Source organism: Giraffa tippelskirchi, chromosome X (genome assembly GCF_054371585.1).
Source record: "Giraffa tippelskirchi isolate mGirTip1 chromosome X, T2T-mGirTip1v1.2.pri, whole genome shotgun sequence".
NCBI classification, from domain to species: Eukaryota; Metazoa; Chordata; class Mammalia; order Artiodactyla; family Giraffidae; genus Giraffa; species Giraffa tippelskirchi.
This window is the reverse complement of record NC_137289.1, coordinates 35,179,860-35,204,041: the sequence shown is the minus strand read 5'-3', so window position 1 is coordinate 35,204,041 and position 24,182 is coordinate 35,179,860. Positions and strand designations below refer to the sequence as shown.

The 24,182-nt window shown below is 36.4% G+C and overlaps 1 protein-coding gene across 4 annotated transcripts in view; it reads left to right on the top strand.

Moving 5' to 3' along the window:
* The window catches only part of WDR44 (WD repeat domain 44), a 98,267-nt gene that overhangs the window by 19,135 nt on the left and 54,950 nt on the right, over positions 1-24,182 (top strand). For 2 of the 4 annotated variants that reach the window (XM_081564423.1, XM_081564422.1), the window contains exons 2-3: positions 14,783-14,816; positions 21,708-21,782. In XM_081564423.1, coding sequence (XP_081420549.1) covers positions 14,783-14,816; positions 21,708-21,782 — 109 coding nt within the window. The remainder of the gene's footprint in view (positions 1-14,782; positions 14,817-21,707; positions 21,783-24,182) is intronic. The other 2 variants (XM_081564425.1, XM_081564424.1) reach the window with 1 other exon arrangement.

The window sequence follows — 24,182 nt, the reverse complement described above, 5'->3', positions numbered from 1 at the left end:
CTTAACTTTCATAGTACTTAAAACTTTAAAATGGCATTTCAAAGAATATTAAAAGTATTAATTCACATCTTGAGGATTTGGTTAATTTCCTATTAGATAACTGTCACAAGTATATTCTCCATTTTTTATTAATCTTGTTAATAAACCAGTATTACCATGTATCAAGGGAAACCTCCTTCTATGGGGACTTTTATGCTTAGTATATAATCTAGTAAAACTTGCCATAAGAATGTAACTAATTAATAAATACATTTATTAATGATGTATATGCATCAGTGTATACATTTTCATTCCAGTGAACAAATTTTTAAAAATTATGCACTTAGAGAAAGATTTTTAAAAAATAAAACCTAGTATATTATTCTCTAAATTTGAACTGTTCTTGTTCAACTTGAGGTTTGGTTTGGTTTTGGATTTGGATTTTTGCTTTGTTTTTGTTTTTCTCTTGCCTGGCCTAAGTGGGAAGAAATCCTCATGTCAAAGTTTTGTGAGCACCAGAACCTTTCTGATTACTAGTTTAGACTGAGCGCTTTTGTGTTGGTCTTAGTTTGCCATCAGATCTTCGTATTTCAGCTTGCTGGGCTTTGGAAATCAAAACCCTTTAATTACCTGCTTATTTTACTGGCTAGCTAGGGCCTTATCTATGCTTATCTCCTTTTCACCTCAAGGACCTTAGAATCCCAAACCTTCGTACAGGTGAGCTGTTCTTTGCTCTGCTTGATTCAGTTCATTGATGTACTGCTTAAGCTCATCCTACTTTTATATTTTCCCGATGGCAAAGGCAAAAAAAGGTGGATAAAAACAAAATCAAGCTATGGGGCAATTCTCCTCTAAGCCCTTGGTAGTCACCTTCTTATAAGAAAAGTGTTTGCCAAGCCACCAGGTTTATTCTCACTGACTCATTCTGTACTCCCTCCTTCCGTGTCATTACTCTTTTTAACCTCCTTAGGAGTCTGTCAGGAATTTTGCAGCCTGACAAGAGGCTTCTTCAGAGCCAACTACTTTTTTTCCTCAGAACCTAAAATAAAAAACGAGTCCTTTTACTGACGGACTTCCCTGGTGGCTCAGAGGTTAAAGCATCTGCCTCCAATGCGGGAGACCTGGGTTCGATCCCTGGGTCGGGAAGATCCCCTGGAGAAGGAAATGGCAAACCACTCCAGTATTCTTGCCTGGAGAATCCCATGGACGGAGGAGCCTGGTAGGCTACAGTCCACAGGGTCGCAAAGAGTCGGACACGACTGAGGGACTTCCCTTTCTTTTACTGACAGAAAAAGAAAAGAAGACCTTGTTAGACCATTTTTCTGTGTTGCCCAATTTCATCCAGAAGTCTAGAAATGGGAATGTTAAATGTGAGATCATTACATTTTGTGTAGTGGGTCTTTGAGTTCCTAGCTATTTAGCTGACTCTGAAGCAGGTGACAGGTTTAGTCTGCACATTCCTTCCGCCCTATTCTCAGAAGGCTTACAGGTTTGGTTTTGTTTTTTCAGATAACTCTCAGGTAAGAGGTAAGAGAAACACCAAACCCCAAAGGCAGAAGGATCTGTCTATAGCTAAATAAAGGGTGAGAAACTAGAGGTAGAATGGCTTATGGGATCTGCCTCTTTGAAATTACAGAAATTCAATGTTCTTTTTTAAAGTGGACTTAAGCACTGATTATCCTAAAGCCTTAGTGCATGAGTGATGAAGATTTGAGTTTAAAAGTTGGAGAAGGTGATCCAGTGATTTCCTAGAGAGAAACCACTTGCTGAAGCTGTGAAAACCAAGTTAGACTCCTGCAGTAGTCAGCCATGTCTATACCTGATTTCAAAATGTGGATTTTGCAGTAAGACAGGGAAGGGAATGCAGCTGGCTTCTATTTGGGGAATCTAATCTATATGTGTTCTTAATGCACACTTGTATTGATTGCCATTCAAATCTAGGAGCTATTCATGCTTCAGGTTGTGGGAAGATATTGAGACAATTGAAACGCAGATTCTACCTCATATCGTAGAAGGTTCATTAGTTTTCTTGACTGAAAAAAAAATAACATATCTGAAATATTTCTAATATCCCCTTTATAAAGTGAAGCCTGTCCTTAAAATGACTTTGTAAAGGCAGTAACCTAATCCCTTTTTAATGACAACATAATTTTAATTGATATTTATCCAGAAAGTTGACTGCTGATCTTTATTTGACCTATATAGCTTAAGTTCATTTTTAACATGAGGACAGTTTCAAATGATATATCTTTATAAATAATGGTTATAAGTCAATTTACATATCAAGAGATTATCAGTTTGTTACAGTAGCCATCTTGTTTTTTTGAGGGATTCGATCTAAGTCAAAATAATGAAGCTGTTAATAATACACCTTCCTATTCACAGAGTGTTTTTGAAAAATGTATATAGTAGCATATATACAATATTTGCATTTGGGCAGGTCTACTGAATGCATTGTCTGGAAAAGCTTTGACTAAATTCACAGATGTTCTATTTTTTTCCCCAGTCAGTAAATGCTGTTTAATACTTAGATTAATATTTATACAATGACATTGGCCATACAAATCCTCCCATTTTATTCCTTTATCACACACGAACAGATCATAGAATTTATCATTCTATTTATCATATCTATCTATCATATATTTATCATTGCTAAATGTGGCAACCCTAGGTGGAGGAGAAGCAGAAGGAGACTAGTAGGTATGGGCACAGTTGTGAGACTTAAATACAACTGAGTATGTAGTGACAAGGGTCGCCTTTATTTACTCTGACATGAATACCAAGATTTTTGCAATGTTAATTTTAAGAGTCCAACTCTTTTTTCCTTTGTAAGTGCATTCCTGAAAACAGACCTCAGAAATAACAAAACTTAATATATTGTTCAGAGATACATGGCATTTTAAAATAAGTAAGGGAACAGTAAGTCAGATCTGGGCTAGTGGTTCCCTCTAAGACAAAGGCATCAGAATCTCAGGTAACCTAGTGAGTCACATTAAAAGACTTTTACTCCTTGGAAGGAAAGTTATGACCAATCTAGACAGCATATTAAAAAGCAGAGGCATTACTTTACCAACAAAAGTCCATCTAGTCAAGGCTATGGTTTTTCCAGTAGTCATGTATAGATGTAAGATTTGGACTATAAAGAAAGCTGAGCACTGAAGAATTGATGCCTTTGAACTGTGGTGTTGGAGAAGACTCTTGAGAGTTCCTTGGACTGCAAGGAGATCCAACCAGTCCATCCTAAAGGAGATCAGTCCTGGGTGTTCATTGGAAGGACTGATGTTGAAGCTGAAACTGCAGTACTTTGGCCACCTGATGCAAAGAGCCTACTCATTGGAAAAGACCCTGATGCTGGGAAAGATTGAGGGCAGGAGGAGAAGGGGACAACAGAGGATGAGATGGTTAGATGGCATCACCGACTCAATGGACGTGAGTTTGGGTAAACTCTGGGAGTTGATGATGGACAGGGAGGCCTGGCGTGCAGTGGTTCATGGGGTCGCAAAGAGTTGGACACAACTGAGCGACTGAACTGAACTGAGTGAGTCACAGTTTAGTTTATTTGTTGTGCTTCATAATTACATGTACATGCTACATTATACTCTTATACATATCAAATACAGAATAACAGTTTAAAAGTTAAATTAAGACAGACTTCAGTAAGAAAATTAGCCTATATGCAAAGTCTCACTGCTTATACTTTCCAAAATAAAACCAAAGTCAAAAAAGTCAAGAGGCAGTCATTTCTGTCTTATCTTCTCTGGATTAGCCATCCTTAGTACTTTGTATCATCCTATTCAGTTTCTGAAATATTCACCAAATTGGTTTCTCTTTTGGATATGTTCCATTTTATCAGTGTTTCTTTTAAAATATGGTATCCCAATGACACATGATACTCTAAAGTGTGTTATTATTAGTGGGAAGTAGAGTAGAATTTACCCCCCACCTTTTTCAGGACATGATAGTTGTGTCATGCCTGCCAATGCAGGAGACATAAGAGACACAGGTTCAATCCCTGGGTCGGGAAGATCCCCTGGAGAAGGAAATGGCAACCCACTTCAGTATTCTTGCCTGGAAAATCCCATGGACACAGGAACCTGGAGGGCTACAGTCCATAGGGTCGCAAAGAGTTGGACACGACTGAAGTGACTTAGAATGCGTGCAGTTCAGCCTAAGATCACACTAGCTTTTTCAGCAGTCATATGCTGAAGTCACAGCAGTCTTTTATGACTTTTTCAGCAGTCATATCACAGCCTTTACTCTGTCCAAGCAATCAACAAAAGTACCTGAATGTTTTCATGTGATTTGTTAAGTCACATCTCCCCAGTCATGCATTTTGCATTTATCCCTACTACATTACATTCTGTTAAGATTTGGCCAGCGGTTCTGACCTGTTGAAATATATTTTTGGATACTGTCAGCTAGTATATTCCCTAAGCCCTCCAACTTTGTGCCATCTATAAATTGGTAGATATGCCATCAGTTTCTTCGTTTAAGACATTAGAACATCAAGTGGATAGAACATCAAGTAGGATAGAGCACAATAAAAATTAATATTTCCTTATGGTTTTTCATTGATCCATTTATCAGCACACCTTGAGTAATGTTTATCCAGTTACAAACCTTCCTAAGTGTATTCTAGCCTACATCCCTTTGTTGTCTAAAAGGATATCTTGAGAGAATTATAAAATTTAGTACAAATTTTTATACAAAAATATCCAGATTTTTTGTGTGTACAATATGCTGTTTATGGTCTAGGCCAGTAACCCTATCAAAAAAGAAAATTAGGTTAATTTTGCATGTTTGGCTTTCTGTGTGAATGCTTATTCTTAAATAAGTATCTTTTCCCTACACCTAGGGCCCTTAAACCATTTCATCACGTGTTTAAGAATTTTGCTTGACATTGACATCAAGTGAATCTGTTTATAGTTTGTAGCACTACCTGCTTTCCAGTGTTGACCACCAGAGTTTTCCCTAATATCCTCTTCCATACTCTGATTCTTCAGAGGTTTTAGAGATTGAACTCTATAAATTCTCAGCTTTTGCTAGGATATAATTTGTCTGGGATAGAAGAACTGAACTCATTTAGAGTAGCCAGGTATTTTTATCTCTTCAAATGCTTTGGAATTCAATTTGCTCATTCTATAATTTATTTTTCCCTTTCTGGTTTGACTATCAGCAATCTTAATTGGAAAAAAAAAGAATCAATATATCTTTCACATATGTACATTCAGTCAAATCGTGTCTGATTTGATAGCCTGCCAGACTCCTCTGTCCATGGGATCCTCGAGGCAAGAATACTGGAGTGGGCTGCCATTTCCTTCTCCAGGGAATCTTCTTGACCCAGGGATCAAACCCACGTCTCCTGCATTGGCAGGTGGATTCTTTACCACTGAACTACCAGGGAAGCCCAGCCTATTACATTATATAATTTATCCATGTATAAGCAGACTGCAGTTTATTTTTGTTATTCTTATTAATAGAAATTAAAAGAATGAAAAACTGTCTCTGATATTTTTTAAATCTCACATTCTGAGCAGCAGTCTTTCTGATAACTGTTCTTATAGGTTTTTGTACCTTTTCTTGGATATGTGTCCATTCCATCCCTCCAATCTCTTCTGCATTTTCTCCTTTAAAATATTCCTTATGACATATCGCCATGGAGATGCAGTCAACAAAATTCAGACAATGAGAAATTCTACAGGCTGAACAACCTAGTGTTTTTGTTTGTTTAAGACTTATCTAAAGAGCTCTTTTAGATTCACAGGAAAACTGAGAGGAAGGTACAGAGATTTCCCACACACCCCCTCCCGCAACACATGTATTGTCTCCCCCATTATCAACATTCCCTCACCAGAGTGGTACATTTGTTACAACTGATGAACCTCCATTGACACAGCATAATCACCTAAAGTCCAAAGTTTCCCTTTGGGTTCACTTTTGGTGTTGTAGGTTCTATGGTTTTGGATAACTGCATAATAGCATGTAGCCATCATTATAGTATATCATACACACAATAGTTTCACCACCCGAAAAAAATCCTCTTTAGGATGAACAGCCTAGTTCCTCAATACATGAACTGCAAGAAATAAAAAAATGAAAGGAAACTGACTGAAAGAGACATATCAACTGATTATGGCATATGAAGCTCATTTGCATATTGATTGAAATGGACCAACTGTAAATGGCCAGTTTCACTTGACCGGCTACCTGCCTGAAGGGATTTTATACTTCTTGGGGTAAACTGACAGGCTGCATGTGTTGTTAGAATCAGTAGAGACCTGGGTCCTAGACCTAATCAGACCCTTCATCTTAGCATAAGCTCTAAGAGAGCATGACCATGTCTGCTTTGTTCACTACTTTCCAACCAGTGCCTAGCACTGTGCTGGTACGAGGTAAGCAGTAGGTAAATGTTGAATGAAGGTATTAATTTAACCTTCTTCAGCCTTGTTTTCCTCACATGTGAAATGAGACAGTGTTCTAAATGCGTCTTCCTTCAAACACTGAAAAAATATATATTCTTCCCTTCTTACTGATTTTTTTTTTTAAAAAATCCTTTTAGGACTTTGAAAAGAATTACTGTAAATTTCTTTTTAACGCTAGGTAATATCTATAGATAGTATGCTCACTTTTAACACCTGGGACAGAAAACTCACAGTTATTATGTTGTATCAAAATCCCTTAAAAGTAGCCTCCTGCTATGCATTTTCTGTTGGATTGGTTTTGTTTGTATTAAGTAAATGAATACAAACCAGGGTCTCCTGCATTACAGGTGGATTCTTTACCAACTGAGCTATGAGAGAAGCCCACTGTTCTCAACATTAGTAAATTAGAGAGTCAGGTTTATTAGCAAGTTGCAAAATCAAGCTCAGGCTTCCCAGGTGGCTCAGCAGTAAGGAATCCACCTGCCAATGCAGGAGACGTGGGTTCAATCCCTGAGTTGGGAAAATCCTCCAGAGAAGGAAATGGCAACCCACTCTAGTATCCTTGCCTGGGAAATCCCATGAGCAGAGGAACCTGGGAGGTACAGTCCATTGGGTTGCAAAGAGTAGGACACAATTTAGCGACTCAAAAACAACAACAAAATCAAGCTAAGAGAGTATAAATAAAATATTGCATTGCTTGCATATTTTGTATTGAATGCAGTATTATTGAAAGGACTTGACATTTTGCATTCTGTGGAAATGTAGTGAGCAGCTTTTAGATAAGTTGTAATTATTGTCATCAGATCCAAGTCCCAGTGATTAGCACCTACCTTTGGAAGTAATGACCTTATCATTCTAATAAAATTTTACCCAAGGTGTCTGAGAGTTATCACTGGATCAGGTCAGAGTTAATAAAAGAAAAAATAATTCCTATACTGCTCTGCAAAATGACCAGAGCAATGTTTTGATGACATGTAACATTTTAAAAATAATGTTGTGTAGATACTAAACTGCATTGGTAGTGGTTGTTCAGTTGCTAAGTCATTTCCAACTCTTTGCAACCCTGTGGACTGCAGTACGCCAGGCTCCTCTTTCCTCTACCATCTCTTGGAGTTTGCTCAGATTCATGTCCACTGATTTGGTGATGCTATCTAACCATCTCATCGTCTGCTACCCCCTTCTCCTTTTGCCTTCAATCTTTCCCAGCATCAGGGTCTTTTCCAATTAGTCAGCTCTTTGTATCCGGTGGCCAAAGTATTGGAGCTTCAGCATCAATCCTTCCAATGAATATTCAGGACTGATTTCCTTTAGGATGACTGGTTTGATCTCCTTGAAGTCCAAGGGACTCTTCAAGAATCTTCTCCAACACCATAATTTGAAAGCATCAATTCTGGCACTCAGCCTTCTTTATGGTCCAACTCTCACATCCATACATGACTACTGGAAAAACCATAGCATTGACTGACTATACAGACCTTTGTTGGCAAAGTAATGTCTCTGCTTTTTAATATGCTGTCTAGGTTTGTCATAACTTGCCTTCCAAGGAGCAAGCATCTTTTAATTTCATGGCTGCAGTCACCATCTGCAGTGATTTTGGAGCCCCAGAAAATAAAACTTGTCACTGCTTCCCGTCACTGAAGTGATGGGACTGGATGCCAGTGATCTTAGTTTTTTAAATGTTGAGTTTTGAGCCAGCTTTTTCACCTTCTTCTTTTGCCCTTAAGAGGCTCTTTAGTTCCTCTTCCCTTTCTGCCATTAGAGTGGTATCATTTGTATATCTGAGGTTATTGATATTTCTCCCAGAAATCTTGATTTCCAGCTTGAGCTTCATACAACCCGGCATTTTGTATGATGTTCTCTGCATACGACTTAAATAAGCAGGATGACAATAAACAGCCTTGATGTACTCCTTTCCCGATTTGGACCCAATATGTTGTTCCATGTCCAGTTCTAACTGTTGCTTCTTAACCTGCATACAGATTTCTCTGGAGTCAGATAAGGTGGTCTGCTATTCCTATCTCTTTAAGAATTTTACAGTTTGTTGTGACACAGTCAAAGCCTTTAGAGTAATCAATGAAGCAGAAGTAGATGTTTTTCTGGAATTCCCTTACTTACTGTATGATCCAGTGGGTGTTGGCAATTTGATCTCTGGTTTCTCTGCCTTTTCTAAATCCAGCTTGTACACCTGGAAGTTCTCAGTTCACGTACTGTGGACGCCTAGCTTGAAGGATTTTGAGCATAACCTTACTAGCATGTGAAATGAATGCAATTTTAGGGTCGTTTGAACATTCTTTGGCATTTCCCTTCTTTGGGATTGGATGAAAAACTGACCTTTTCCAGTCCTGTGCCCACTGCTGAGTTTTCCAAATTTGCTGACATATTGAGTGCAGCACTTCAACAGTGTCATCTTTTAGGATTTTAAATAATTCAGCTGGAATTCTATCACCTCCACTAGCTTTGTTCATAGTAAAGCTTTGTAAGGGCCACTTGACTTCACACTCCAGATCTCTGTCTCTAGGTGAGTAACCACACCATCGTAGTTATCCTGGTCATTAAGACTTTTTTTGTATAGTTCTTCTGTGTATTCTTCTACCTCTTAATCACTTCTGCTTCTGTTACATCGTTACTATTTGGTACTGAACACAAATACCCTAGCTGCAAAAAAAAAAAAAAAAAACCTCTATAATTAAAATGCTAAATGGATAGGAATGGGAGAAAGCATCTGTCACACATTGATTTATATTCAAACATGAGGTTCGTTAGTATAAACTCAACGTAGTGAGTGCATGAAATTAACTTTTTACAGAAAACAGGATATAATAAATTAAGATAGTCTATCTGTATTATAAGTTGCTGAAATGCTAACCTTAAAATTGCTTTTATATTCAAAACCTGAGTGCAGGCTGCACTAAAAATTAGTATTTGATCTGTCAGCCATGTGGGTTTTTTTGTTGTTGTTTGTTTAGTAGAATACCAATATTTTTTTAACTTAGACTCTATTTTGGAGCTGTTTCAGAAATTGTTTGTTTTCATATTTAATAGTACCATTGATAGACGTTGTCTTCAATTTCAGAAACTATGCTGCAAAATCAAAGATTTACTGCATTTGTAATTAGTAAGAATATGTTGGAAGATTTTTTTTATGCTATTAGGTGATGAAGGTAGTTTTGCCCGTTAAAGTCATATTTTTGTTCAGCTTTGTAAGAAGCACATTTCTTATTTCAATGAAGCTTTGTTAATCATATATTAAATGCGTCAAAAATATTTGATTTAAAAATAACCTATAATAAAAACTTTTAAAATGAAAATTGAACTTTTGAAGTTCTCATTTTGGTTTGTAAAAGTTTTGTTTAAATGTATGGTAAACTACCAATACTTAAATATATCTACCTGTTACTTCGGTTTTCTTAAAGATTTCTCACTTGTATGGATGGGGTGTAATAAAAATTGTTTTATTTACTTTTTTATGGGAAAATTGGGTCTTTTTATGGGAAGAATTACTAACCTTAACCTTTAAACAGAAGGAATCTAATATTTAGTATCTACAGAAATTTGAAGGAGTATTTTTCTAGTTAACTAGATGTATCAGAGTATTTACCAGACATTTCTGGATGTTTGTGTGTGGGGTGGGGGCCTGGATTATGTCCATGTTTTCTATGATGTATCTCAAATTTAAGGGAAGTCAGAGGGTATAAAATTTAGATCATTAATCATGGTATAAAAATTACATCTTCACTCCCAAACTAATGAAGGGTCTCAAAATAAACTTTCCTAAAATTACAGAACTCTAAAAACCCTTGCTTAAAGGTCTTGCAGCTAGTTGGTTGGGAAAGCCAAGAGTAGAACTAAATTTTCTTGATCTAGTCCCTTATTTCTCCTGTCCCCAGACTCGAACATGAATAAATTGTCTTTAGGCACATAATCACTCTGAAATAGTATAATATTATTATCTCTACTTTGAATGTATAGACTGAGTTACAGAGAATAGTTGAATGGTTGTCTGGGGAGATCCTCATAATATCTGGATTCTTTCTTTACCTTACAATTCCATTTTTAAAAACCCGGTTTCCCAGACTAAAAGCAAAAGATAGAAAAGGAGGGGGAGGAGAGCTTTTAAAGGCAGGCACATGGCCAATTGTATAAAGTGACTACTTCCATTGAGGAGAGAGATGTAAAGCTATAAAATCGAGACATTCCAAGCACGGTAGCCTAGGGTCCTATAGTGTGAAGGCACATAAATCCTCTGTGCCTTACAGTCCCTGGAGGGCATTACTGGATTAAAATATAGTGTAGTGTTTGAGCATAATTATTCTGAGTCAGTAGCAAAGGGAAAAATGTATATCGTTTAAGAAGGTATTTTCAAGGGCAAGATTACTGAAATGGCAAGGCTTAGCCTATAATGTACTTATTTACAAGCTGCTTTTGAAATTTGAAATTCAAAAATAATTAAAACACTTTCAGAAGTTTGGCACTGAAAAGAGAAGCTTCATTTCTCTGGCAGTTTTCTATATGGAACATTTCATTATTTTATTTCCTAGCGGTGCCAAATCAATTAGATGTTAATTGTAGTTGTTAAAGGCAGATCAGGATTCAAGCCTTTGACTTAATTAGTTTAGTCCAACCCAAGAAGCAACACTAATTACCTTTACTTTGGTGTTCATTCACAGCACTGCTTAGAATATTCTCATAACTGTCATCTTTTAAGGCCTTACACAGAAAAAAGGCAACATTGCAATGTAGTTGAGAGAGTGGACCCTAAAGTCAGACTGCCTAGAGTCAAATTCTGGCCCAGTTATTTACTAGCAGTGCAGTTACCCCATCTGACCCAAGCTTCAGGTTTTTTTTTTGTTGTTGTGTAAAATAGGGAAGGTAACATAACTTATACCTCGTTGGGAAGTTGTGAGGACTAAAGAAGCTAAAGCAATCAAATCTTAGCACAGTTTTTGGCACATGCTTAATAACTGATGGCCATTGTGTAATTGTTATTACAAGGCCCCTATTAAGAATTTTTCATGTGGGAATACTAAATAATGATTTACTGTTCTTTTGGTGAAATGAATTGCTGTTTTCACATTTTGTCACATGATACAAATCATTTTAGCTAACTTTGCAAATTATAAATATGCTTTCAGTTTTTACTAGGTGCTAATGTTCTATAAATGGATGAAAAAATTTATCACAAAAAATTCTGGTCTTACAGACTACCTGTTAAAGACAAATTCAGGCTTAATCAGACTGGAAGAAGCTATAAAGTATTTTACTACCTACCAAAACTTTAACAACCTTTTAATATTTACATTATGTTTCAAACATGAATGGCTTTTCTTATTAGTTTTTTTTTTAATGACATCACAAAATGCAAGCAGGATCCCATTTTAATCCCCAGCTCAGTATAATCTGGTGTTTTTCATGTTCCCTGTTGTTAAATAGGCTGGAGCTTTATGGGCTGTAGGCTATCTTTTCTGTATCCAGGATTTGGTCTCAGGCTGCTCGCTACTGACAGACTGCCAAAGTCCCTTGGAGAAAGTTGGTGACACTCATTATTTGTGAGTTTCAATGGAGCAATTCAAAGCTGCTGAGGAAACTACAGCTTATTGTGTGTGCCCCATGTGCTCTCTCACTTAATCCTATGAAGTGTAGATGGTTTTACCCCTTTTCCAAAGGAGGAGATTGAGGCTTGGAGAAATTAAATGAATTGATCAAGAGCACACATAAGGTGAACGGCAGAAACAATATTCAAGCAACATCTATCTGCACATGTTCTTTTCACTACATTCCCTTGGCTCTCAAAAGGAAGTAATAAATTACTTTTTATAGTTTGTACATAGTTATATGTAAAGCTCCACCAGAACCAGTCAGGACTGTTTCCTTGTACGTCAACAACTGATCTATAACTTAGAGCTCTTTATAAAACCAGTTACATACAAGAGAGAAAAATGTGGTGCCCTATTCTGGGTTTTTTTTTTAATTAGTTTATTTATCTATTTTTTTATCTTTACAATATTGTATTTGTTTTGCCATACATTGACATGAATCCACCATGTGTGTATGTGTGTTCCCCTTCCAGAACCCCCCTCCCACCTCCCTCCCCATCCCATCCCTCCGGTCTTAAGTTTTTTGAAAAAAATCTTACTTTCTCTTGTGTCTATACCTCTGTGGCAGGTGATTTTCTTCTTGGTTGGGATTCAGAATATTTGCTACGTGGGAATTTGAGCCTCTTCAAGATTTTTTGTTTTTGCTTTTTAACCTTTTGTTACTGATTTGATTGCACTTGTATTATTTTACACATTCTTTGTGTAGAATCTTGATTCCTTACTTAAAAATTGGAATAGCCTTGGTCCTAATCACCTCTGGATAAACAGGATTTTGTTACAGAGCAGTATATGTTTGCCAGGGAAAACAAGTAATTGGGGATAAAAAAAATTTTCGTTCCTGGAAACTATCCTTTATTAAGATGAAATTATATTGTCCAGGTTATGCAATTAAGTGGGCAGGCACTATTTTATACAGCTACCTTTTTTTTGTTTTTTAAACAAGCTTTAAAAAACCCCTAAACTAGGATTGTGTCTTAATCATCTTCCATAGATATTTGTTGAATAAAGAGGTTGATTTTCTATTGAATGGCAAAAGTAATTTTTTAATCACACTTTTGATTAGAGGTCAAAGATTACTCAATTTGGCACATGAGAAGCTTGGTAGTAGGACTTGATGCTTCTCTTGATTCTGCCCCTAATGAAATATGTGACTTTGGGGAAAGTCATTTAGTCTCTCAGCTCCCCAGTTTCTTTACGTGTAAAAAGAGGCTCTATGGCTAGATAGATCTTGAAGGCACCTTTGTTTCTTTTTTTTTTTTAGCTTTACTTGACCATCTTTAATTGCTTTTGCAGCATTTTTATAATTTTTTATTTTTAAAATTTATTCTCAACATTGTATTGAGGGCTAAAGCATTAATGTAAGAGGCTTGTAGAGTATATCCAAACCCAGGGGACCTGTTGTTTATTTCGCACCTTTTCAAGTCCTTCAGGATATAGTCTAAGATTTTTCCAAGCACACTTTATGATTGAAGCTCAAATGTCCCTCTATCTCTTATGAAAGTTGACAGACTCATAGCTTATGGGAAATCAGCACTATTTGGATTAAAATTTTTCCTGAAAAAAATGTAAATTGACTTCTCAAGTTAGCTTAATAATATTACTGAAGTTGGCTTCATATTCAAGATGATTTTCATCTTATATAGATGCTGAATATTAAGAAAGAAGGTTCCCAATTTCCCCACTTGAAGGCAGCTTTCTACACAAAATTGTATCATCTGTGATCACTGCATTTAAAAAATTTAGAAATGGCTTATTAATATTTATGATTTAAAAGCTTCTTAGTGTGTAACCCTGAAATATAATAAGCAGCTGTAAGGGTATGTTACTCTTTTATGTTTTGAAGCAGATATCAAATTGTTCCTATTTGAAGAAAAATATGGGGGATGAAAATAATTGATGAAAAGTTACTTTTGAAAATTATCATATCTGAAGTAGCCTGTATTTAAGAATAGAGTTTTGTTGTAGTAAAAAAGCAAACCAAAAAAGAGCTATGAACAAAAATGGGTTCTCTCTTTTTAAAAGTAACGTAAATGTCTAATGCATATGAAACTTTTCATCCATTGGACTTCCCTTTGTGGCTCAGCTGGTAAAGAATCCACCTGCAATGTGGGAAACCTGGGTTTGATCCCTGGGTTGGGAAGATCCCCTGGAGAAGGGAAAGGCTACCCACTCCAGTATTCTGGCCTGGAGAATTCCATGGACTGTATAGTCCATGGGGTCACAGAGTTGGACATAACTGAGTGACTTTCACTTCACTTCAGTTCACTATAAATCGAAGAAGCACAAATTAAGACAGCAGTGAAATATACTTTTGCCTATCGAATTTTCTAAACATTTAAAAATAACACTCATTTTTGGCAAGGGTACTAAGAAACAGACACGTAGAGCAATGGGAATGTAAATTGGCACAACTGTTCTAGAGAGCAATTTGAGAGTTTCTCCAATTGCTGAAAAGCATGTATACTTTTGAGCTGCAATTCCACTTCTAAAGAAATTTGTGGAAGAATACAAAATTATATTCATATTAATGCTAATTATAGTGTTATATATCTAGGAAGACAAAGATACAAACTCAGATCTCTTGGTGTTAAGATTATGGGTCACTTTAATTTTCTTCTTTACTTTTTTATGTTTTCTACATCTTCTGTATGTACAGAAGAGTCTTTTAAATGACAAAATATATAAATGTTTTTAAAAATATGGGCTTGCCTTTAATGAGTGTATAGAAGGATTTCCCTTCTCATTGCCACTATTCAACACCTTCTTGCTTTTATTTCTGAACAGGTATCCAGGAAAAGTTGGGATTTCAGCATTAAAGGTAAGTTGTGCTTTGTGAAAGTGATAAGTGTATTTTTACAAATCTCATGCACTTTTCATTCATTTTTCTCTTTTTTATGTAATTCTTCATTTTCTGCTTTTGCTTTCTATTACTTATTTTTTGCTAAGTAATATTATCATTGTATCTTACCTGAGGTGTGATTAAGTATTCTAGAAATACCTAGTTAAATACTGTACTGTAAGGAAGGGACTATAAGTCTTTTGTAGATTTCTACTAATTTTTATTTGGTTTATAATTTTTAGAATAAAGGAACACTTGTATTTGTGTGTGTGTGTGTATTTTATAAAGTAACCAAAACACTTGTATATTTATTATGGGCACATATATTGATATCATAACTATATATAAAAATCAATCCTAGCCTTATATTCAAGCCAAGAAATTTGATACTGAGAAATTATGCCAATGAGAACCATTTTAAATACAGGAATATCACCAAACAGAACTATTTACATCAAATAGAATATATACTGTATGTGTATGTTTGGTGGTGTTTGTATGTCTGTACATATGTATGTATAATCTCAAACATGCTATATTTTTTTTTTCAGTTCCAGTGTCTCTACCTTCTATTTATATACATTGGATACTGATATATTTGATAAATTATGGGATATTCATATGGAATATTCTATATAGTAGATATGAATGAATTAGTTATATATAGTAACATGGGTGAATTTCAGCACCATGGTGTCGAGTGGAGGGGAAAACAAGTCACAGAAAAATATGTGCAGTAAGATTCCATTTATATTAAGTCTCAAAACATGCAAAATTAAAGAATATATTGTTTAGAGATATAAGCAGAGTAAAACTAAGAACAGCAAGGAATGGTAAACACAAAGTTTAGGATATCAGTCATCTCTGAGAGGGGAAAGAATGTAATGGAAATGGAGAAGAATATACAGGAGACTTGAAAGCTAATAATAAGACTTCTTTTTATTAAACTGAGTACTTAGAAAGGTTATATCATAATTCTTTAGTCCTTATATTTTATAAAAATCCTTTTGTATTAACTATTTAATAAAGCCATTTAAAAAATAACACATGGAAAAAAAAAAAATAACACATGGACATGGTTAAAGTTCACTCAGTGTGAAAAGATGGTTGAAATTGTAGCTTCCCTCCCATTCCTCACCCTCCACCTCCCAGTCCCCCTGTCCACAGACTGTTGCTGGTTATGCTTGTAGATTTTAAAAGCCACTTAGATCTTAAGATATTTTTAAGTTATCACAAATAGGTTTGGGGAATTTATTTTATCTCAGTAATTATAGATTGTCCTTAGCTTGAATAAAATTAGGTAGAAAATGTACATATTTAGTAAATAAAGATGAAGTTATATATTGGTTTTTTTTTTTTTACTTTTTATATTGAAATAATTATAGAGTCACAGAAAGCTGCAGAGATAGTACAGAGAAGTCCTGTTTATCCTTCACCTATTTTTCCCAGTGGTTATGTCTTAATTATAGTATAATATCAAAACCAAGAATTTGACATCAGTACAGTGTAAGTATATAGTTCTGTGTCAGTTTATTACTTGTGTATATTTGTGTAACCACCACCGCAATCAAGATGAGATTTTATCACCACAGAGATCTTCCTTTAGAAAGTCATACCCACCACCTCCCCCACAATCACCCCTAATCCCAGACAGCCACTAATCTGTTTTCCATCTCTATAATTTTGTCGTTTGAGAATGTCCTAAAAATTGAATCATATAGAATGTAACCTTTTGAGATTGGCTCAATTGATCCATCCAAGTTGTTGCCTGTATCAATGGTTTATTCCTTTTTGTTGTTAAGTAATATTCTATGATGTGGATGCACATGGGTTCAGTGAAGTTGCTCAGTCGTGTCCAACTCTTTGCGACCCCATGGACTGTATGTAGCCTACCAGGTTCCTCTGTCCAAGGGATTTTCCAGGCAAGAATACTGGAGTGGGTTGCCATTTCCTTCTCCAGGAGATCTTCCCGACTCAGGGATTGAACCCGGGTCTCCCGCATTGTAGGCAGACGCTACATGGGTTATTGAGTGCTTATTATGTATAACAGCATATCTGTTGATATCTTAAGCAATCTAAAGAAAAGTTTGGTATAGTCCTGGCTTTTGATGACTTTACAAGCTCACAGAAGAGAGCTACATATAAGAAGGGATGATAGATGAGGTATTGATATTTGTAGACTAGAATAGATCTTAAGTACTAAAAGGAGTTTGGAGGAGGAACAGGAAGATAGAGCAATGGTGAGGGCACTGTTACCTGGAATAGCAGAGAAGAGTTTTTGGGAGGAGATAGAACTTGTGTTAGGCTTTGAAAATTGGGAGATATTTACATAGGTAGATAGAGAAAAAATGAGAAAGCATTATATGTTAGGTAATAGTATGAACTAAATAGTATGCAAAGGAGAGAATTTGATGGGAGTGTTGAAAGACTGGTGTGAACAATGTAAACATTTCAGTGGTAGAATGTTGGAAAAATAAATTGGGGCCATATTTCCATGAGTCTTGAATGTCAGGTTAAGAAATCTGGCCTTTACACTGTGAAAGACAATATGGAGATTCCTTCGAAAACTAGGAATAAAACTACCTTATGACCCAACAATCCCACTACTGGGCATATACCCTGAGAAAATCATATTTGAAAAAGACACATGTATCCCAGTGTTCACTACATCTCTATTTACAATAGCTAAGACATGGAAGCAACCTAGATATCCATCGACATATGAATGGATAAGCTGTGGTACATATATATAATGGAATATTCTTCAGCCATAAAAAGGAACACATTTGAGTCGGTGCTAATGAGTTGAATGAACCTAGAGCCTATTTATACAGAGTGAAGTAATTCAGAAACAGAAAACAAATACCATACATTAATGCATATATGTAGAATCTAGAAAAGATGTTACTAATGAGCCTATTTGCAAGGCAGCAGTGGAGACGCAGACATAGAGAACAGACTTGTGGACACACAGGGTGAAGGAGAGGGTTGTACAAATGGAGAGAGTAGCATAGAAACATATACACTACCACATGTGAAATAGATAGCCAGTGGGAATTTGCTGTATGACTCAGGGAGCTCAAACTGGTGCTCTGTGACAACCTAGAGGGATGAGATGGGGTCAGCAGTGGGAGGGAGGTTCAAGAGGGAGGGGACATATGTATAACTACAGCTGATTCATTATGTTGATGTATGGCAGAGACCAACACACCATTGTAAAGCAATTATCCTCCAATTAAAAATAAATAATTTTTTTTTTAAATCTGGGCTTTAAAATTTTAAAGCAAAAGACTCTGATGGAGAGATGGTTTTGATAGGAATGTATGGATGCATATGGACAACTATTTGAGTTTCCTGGGTTTTATTTTTCTTCTCTCTCCTCTGAAAAAAAGAATGGCTTTCTCATCTGTCAAGCATTTTTTAAAATTTCACTTTAGTCACAGTAATAACTTCCCCTTCCTCACTACTAAAACAGAAGTGACCTGAAATTTTTAGTAACTAACATTTTTAGCTTAATGTTCTTTAGTAGATAATAATGAAGATTTCTTTGAGTATATAATGATTTCTTTGTACAAATGATTTGTGAAACTAGGTCCTTTGGTGGTGTGCTTTTTAAAATTAAAAAGCTTAAATCTTACAACTGAATACTACGAGGAGGGTACAAATGGCTCTTTAATATCCAATATAGATGGAGGGAAACAATGGTGTGAATTGCTGGAAATTGAATGGAAATTGAATAGAAAAACCATACCTTTTAAGAAAGCATGTTTTTTAGGTTCTGATAGGTAGGAGTTAGAGAAATGGCCTGATGGTGGGAACCGGGATTTAGTTGGTACTGTGCTTTTGTATTGGGGCAGCCCATCTCCAGAAGAAGGTAATAACTAAGGACTGTCTCAAGTCTAGCTAAGTTGATGTTGGTTGTCTGCAGGCACATGCTTGGCTTACATTGCTTTGTCCTCAGCCTGATTGAAGTGCTGGGGGAAGGGCCTGGACCTTAGACCTTACCAAGGAGAGAATCATAGATGACTATATATTAAATCAGATTTTACTAAGAAAAATTAGTAAAACTAATTACTAATTAGTAAAACTGCAATTCTGGTTAACCTCTTTAGAGATCAGATCATCTGGTAGGTACAGTATCACTCCTTAAAACTAGGACTTAGCAGCAATTTACCTTATAGGAGTTGATAGCTTTCAAAAATTCAAAGTCTAAGAGTTTTTTTTAAGCCAAATAAAATAGAAGCCTAATCACTGCTTGGCAGTTTTGGTCTGTGATCTTTGTAAGTACTTAATTTAATCAAATTAAATTGAGGTACAGGAATTATTGGTATGTATTTTTCTTAGGTTAACTTAGGGAAAATATCTGTGGAATTAAGGTAGTACAGTGCTTCTGATTTCCCTACTAATAATGAACAGTTATGAGAAGGTAATTGGAGGAGGACATGGCAACCCACCCCAATATTCTTGCCTGGGGAATCCCATGGACAGAGGAGCCTGACTGACTACAGTCCAGGGGGTCACAGATAGTCAGACATGACTGAAGGGACTTGGCACACATGCATGCATGCAGTTCATTTGTAGGACAGTTGAAGGTGTTTCTCTAATATGCATGAACTGTTCTTAACGATCATCAGCTTTCAAGAATTCACTCTCATCTTGTCAACATGGCCATTTTAAAGTGGTCAGGGAAGACTTATCTAATATAATAACGCTTGAGCTATGACCCTAAGGATGGTAAGGAACCATCCAGTTGACCAAAGTATGATTCTGGGGTTATGATGGGAAAGCGAGGTGATCACTATAGATGTGAAAGATGCAGTTCAGTTCAATTCAGTTGCTCAGTTGTTCCGACTCTTTGCAACCCCATGGACTGCAGTACACCAGGCTTCCCTGTCCATCACCAACTCCTGGAGCTTACTCAAACTCATGTCCATCGAGTCAGTGATGCCATCCAACCATCTCATCCTCTGTCATCCCCTTCTCCTCCCACCTTCTATCTTTCCCAGCATCAGGGTCTTTTCAAATGAGTCAGTTCTTGGCATCAGGTGGCCAAAGTATTGGAGCTTCAGCTTAGCATCAGTCCTTCCAATGAATGTTCATGACTGATTTCCTTTAGGTTGGACTGATTGGATCTCCTTGCTGTCCAAGAGACTCTCAAGAGTCTTCTCCAACACCACAGTTCAAAAGCATCAATTCTCCAGTGTTCAGCTTTCTTTATAGTCCAACTGTCACATCCATACATGAAAGTGAAAGTAAAGCGAAAGTGAAAGTCACTCAGTCGTGTCCAACTCTTTGCGATCCCATGGAATAGTCCATGAAATTCTCCAGGCCAGGATACTGGAGTGGGCAGCCGTTCCTTTCTCCAGGGGATCTTTCCCAACCCAGGGATTGAACCCAGGTCTCCTACATTGCAGACGGATTCTTTACCAGCTGAGCCACCAGGGAAGCCATCCATCCATGAGTACTGGAAAAACCAAAGCTTTGACTAGATGGACCTTTGTTGGCAAAGTAATGTCTCTGCTTTTTAATATGCTGTCTAGGTTGGTCATAACTTTTCTTCCAAGGAGCAAGCGTCTTTTAATTTCATGGCTGCAGTCACCATCTGCAGTAATTTCGGAGCCCAAGAAAATAAAGTCTCTCACTGTTTCCACTGTTTCCCCATCTATTTGCCATGAAGTGATGGGACCAGATGCCATGATCTTAGTTTTCTGAATATTGAATGTGAAAGATGCAGGCAGGAGCCAAATCATATTAGGTGCTCATGTGAACTATGGTAGAGTTTAGATTTTATCTAATACTTCAAATCCCCTGAAACAACTTTTCTCTAGAATAATCTATATAAGATTGGTAATATTTCCCAAATGCTGGGAGGAATTCAGTGAAACAACTTTTCAGCTTGAAGATATTGGAAGTCCCACAGTCCTACAGAAATATATCTAGCACATTAAATCTTTAGCAGTATAATAATCTCTAGAGTAGAGAGATTATTGGAGCCTTCCTGATACTTGTGTAATTGCTACCTTAATATGTACATATATCCATATATATCTTAGGTCAGTTAAAAATGGTTATATAGTGACTTTCTGACAAACTCTGTGATGGACACCAAGAATTATGAATTTTTTTTTCTCAGTATCAGTAGTAGCATTCAAATTCCTGTACTTCTATAAATGTAAAGAAAATTTAAGATGGAAAAGAATACTGTATTAAGATTTGCAAATGTATGATTGTCTTATTTTACCCAAATTTTTTCCAGCAGAAATGCAGCATCCATTTCTACCTTCTTTAACCTCCCAAATATATATATATATGTACGTATGTGTATATGAATGTATACGTAGATATATATGTATTTTTGGTGGGTTCAATTTTTTTCATCTGTTACTATTTTGGGAACTTCATTTAGTATCAGTTAAATTTTGATTCCATTTATCTAAAGCATATAGAGTTTCCAAGAAAACAACTCTCTGAATATGGTTTTCCACATTTTCCATATTTATGGAGCAATACTTTGGGAAATATAACAATTCTGGTTCAACCCTTTGCTTAAATTCGTAACCTTTTTGTGCTGCAAAATACTTAGTAGTTCTTATATTCCTGTACAGTTTTTTAATGTTAAAAAGTTAGGTACACTTTAAAAGAAAATATCCTATTATAGTAGAAAAATAGAAAATTGCTGATTGGTAACCTTCTTATGAAAATTAAATTGTCCAAATTGGCATAAAATCTCTGGGAATCTATCAGTACCCAAACGTCTAAGCCCTTTATGGGCCTTTGATTTCTTAATGCTATAATTTCTAATTTGTACCCATTTTAAACAGAGTTTTAAAAAAAGATGTCATTTGGTTTGTTCTTTTCTTTTGAAAATAGGAAACAGAGAGCTCTGCATACAAAGTTGGAAATGAATCCACTGTACAAGAACTGAAACAAGATGTATCTAAAAAGGTTGGTAATATAAAATGTCAATATTAATTTAGCAGATGTCATATTTGTATGGTATATTTAAAGTGGAAATTTTTTTATATTATTTTAATATAGTACCCTGTACATGCTGGATGTTCAGTAAATGTTCCTTGAATCTGTTGAATTTGAGTGAAAGCACATCAGACTTTTTAGAAGTCATTTTGTAATCCAACTAATTGGTAATTTATCCTTGAATCAGTATTTTGAAAAATGTTTTATAATGTATTTTTATTTTTCATACTTGTATTTTTGTTAGAGTAAGCCATAGCTACTCTTGAGTTTAGTACCAAGAGATAAAGGTATTGAAAAGCTTAGTGCAGCAAATTCTGGTGTCTTGAGGATTACAAGAAGTCATTACTTTTGTAGTACATTTGATACTTTTTAAGGAATTGATGATATGAACCTTCAGAGTTTGATTTACTAAAAGAGACTGAGCATAGATAAAAATGTTGACAATGGGTTGTTAACAGTATTGGGATAAAAACCAAGGAGAAAGAATGGTGTGTGTTATTCATTTATATCAGTTTTGAGTGTTTTCTGTGCCCCAGGCACTGTTCTAGCCATTGGAGTTCCAGAGACCAATGAGATGACACATCTACCCCAGAGTTTCTCAACAGCAACACTTTGGGATGAATAATTGTTTGTTGTGGAGGGAAAGGGAGACTGTTCTGTACATATTAGAATGTTTAGCAGCATTCCTGGCTTTGACTCATTGGATGTCAGATCCCAGCCCCCACCCACCCCTACCCCATCTTGACAACCAAAAATGTCTCCAGACATCACCAAATGTCTAGGGGAATGGTACTGGGCAAAATCATCACCCCTGAAGATTCATTGTCCTACCCTTATGGAATTTAGAAAATTAATGGACTACAAATTTTAATATTGATCCTACGTTTTCCTTTGGGCTTCCCTGGTGGCTCAGCAGTAAAGAATCTGCCTGCAATGCAGGAGACCTGGGTTTGATCCCTGGATCAGGAAGATCTCCTGGAGAAGGGCAGGGAACCCACTCCAGTATTCTTGCCTGGAGAATTCCATGGACAGAGGAGCCTGGTGGGCTACAGTCCATGGAGTTGCAGAGTCAGATACAACACAACTGAGTGACTATAACTAACCAAGTATAGTTAGTAGCCCCCCCACCCCCAAAAGTGACTTTTTAAAGAGAGTTTAGAAGCTGAAAAAATAGTAAACACTATGGGGCAATAGGGCTTCCCATTTGGCTCAGTGGTAAAGAATCTGCCTGCCAATGCAGGAGATGTGGGTTTGATTCCTGAGTTGGGAACGTCCCCTGGAGGAAGAAATAGCAACCTGCTCTAATAATTCTTGCCTGGAGAATTCCATGAACAGAGGAGCCTGGCAGGCTACAGTCCATGGTGCTGCAAAGAGTCAGACACGACTGATTGACGATGCACGCACATAGGGCTATAGAGTGAGTCTTAAGACTCTAGGTATTAGTTTTTAAGTTCTAGGCCATTCAGGTAAATTAAGTATCCAACATTAATGATACAGGGTATGGAGTTATGTGCTGGATCAGGACACAATCCCTGTTCTCAGTAACTTACATTTTAGTGGGATAAATTAGATCAACACAAAACTGAATGTAATAAGTATTCAAATAAACTCTCAAACTATTATAAGAAAACAAGGGAGACTTTACTTTCTGCTTGAGGATAGGAATGGGGAAGAAGGAACTAGCATCTGAACTGATTCTTGATGGATGGATAAGATTTGGGCAGGCAGAGGTGGAAGAGGAGAGGCATAAACAAAGGCATGGAGATGAGGAATGTGTGGAATGTTTGACGATGAGTCTAGAAACCAAATTTAGGGCCGGATTATGGGAATGCCTCTTATGTCATGCTAAAACATCTGGTTTTTATTTTACAGCGCTGTGAAAGGAATGAGTTTTTTGAAGCAGGGAGGTGATAGGAAACAAAGTTTTGATTCTCACTGTTCTCTTGTTCTTTCCCTGTTTGCTGCCTCCTGAAACCCAGGGGGGCGAAAAACAGAGCTAGGTACTGTAAATAGGTGCTATGGGAGCATATCAAGAGGTAGAAAACATGGGCCTTGCTTTCCAGGTGTAGAGAAAATATTTGTACAGAGTTAGCTCATGTACTACTCTGCATTTATTATATTCTAGTTCATATTATAATGAACAGTTAAGACTGATAAGTTCAGAAGAGGAAGAGATTGTCCTCAGGTAAAGGGTGAGGGAAGGCTTAATTAAGACTTTCAACCTTTTTTTAACCCCTCTGATGGCATAGGCTTTTTCACTTTGCATAGTTATCATTTGAAACCTTTACATTCACCTCATCTCACAGTGCCCACTTGGGTCTACTCACTTTTAGCAGATAACCTTGCTTTCCATTGCATGTAGGTGTCAGA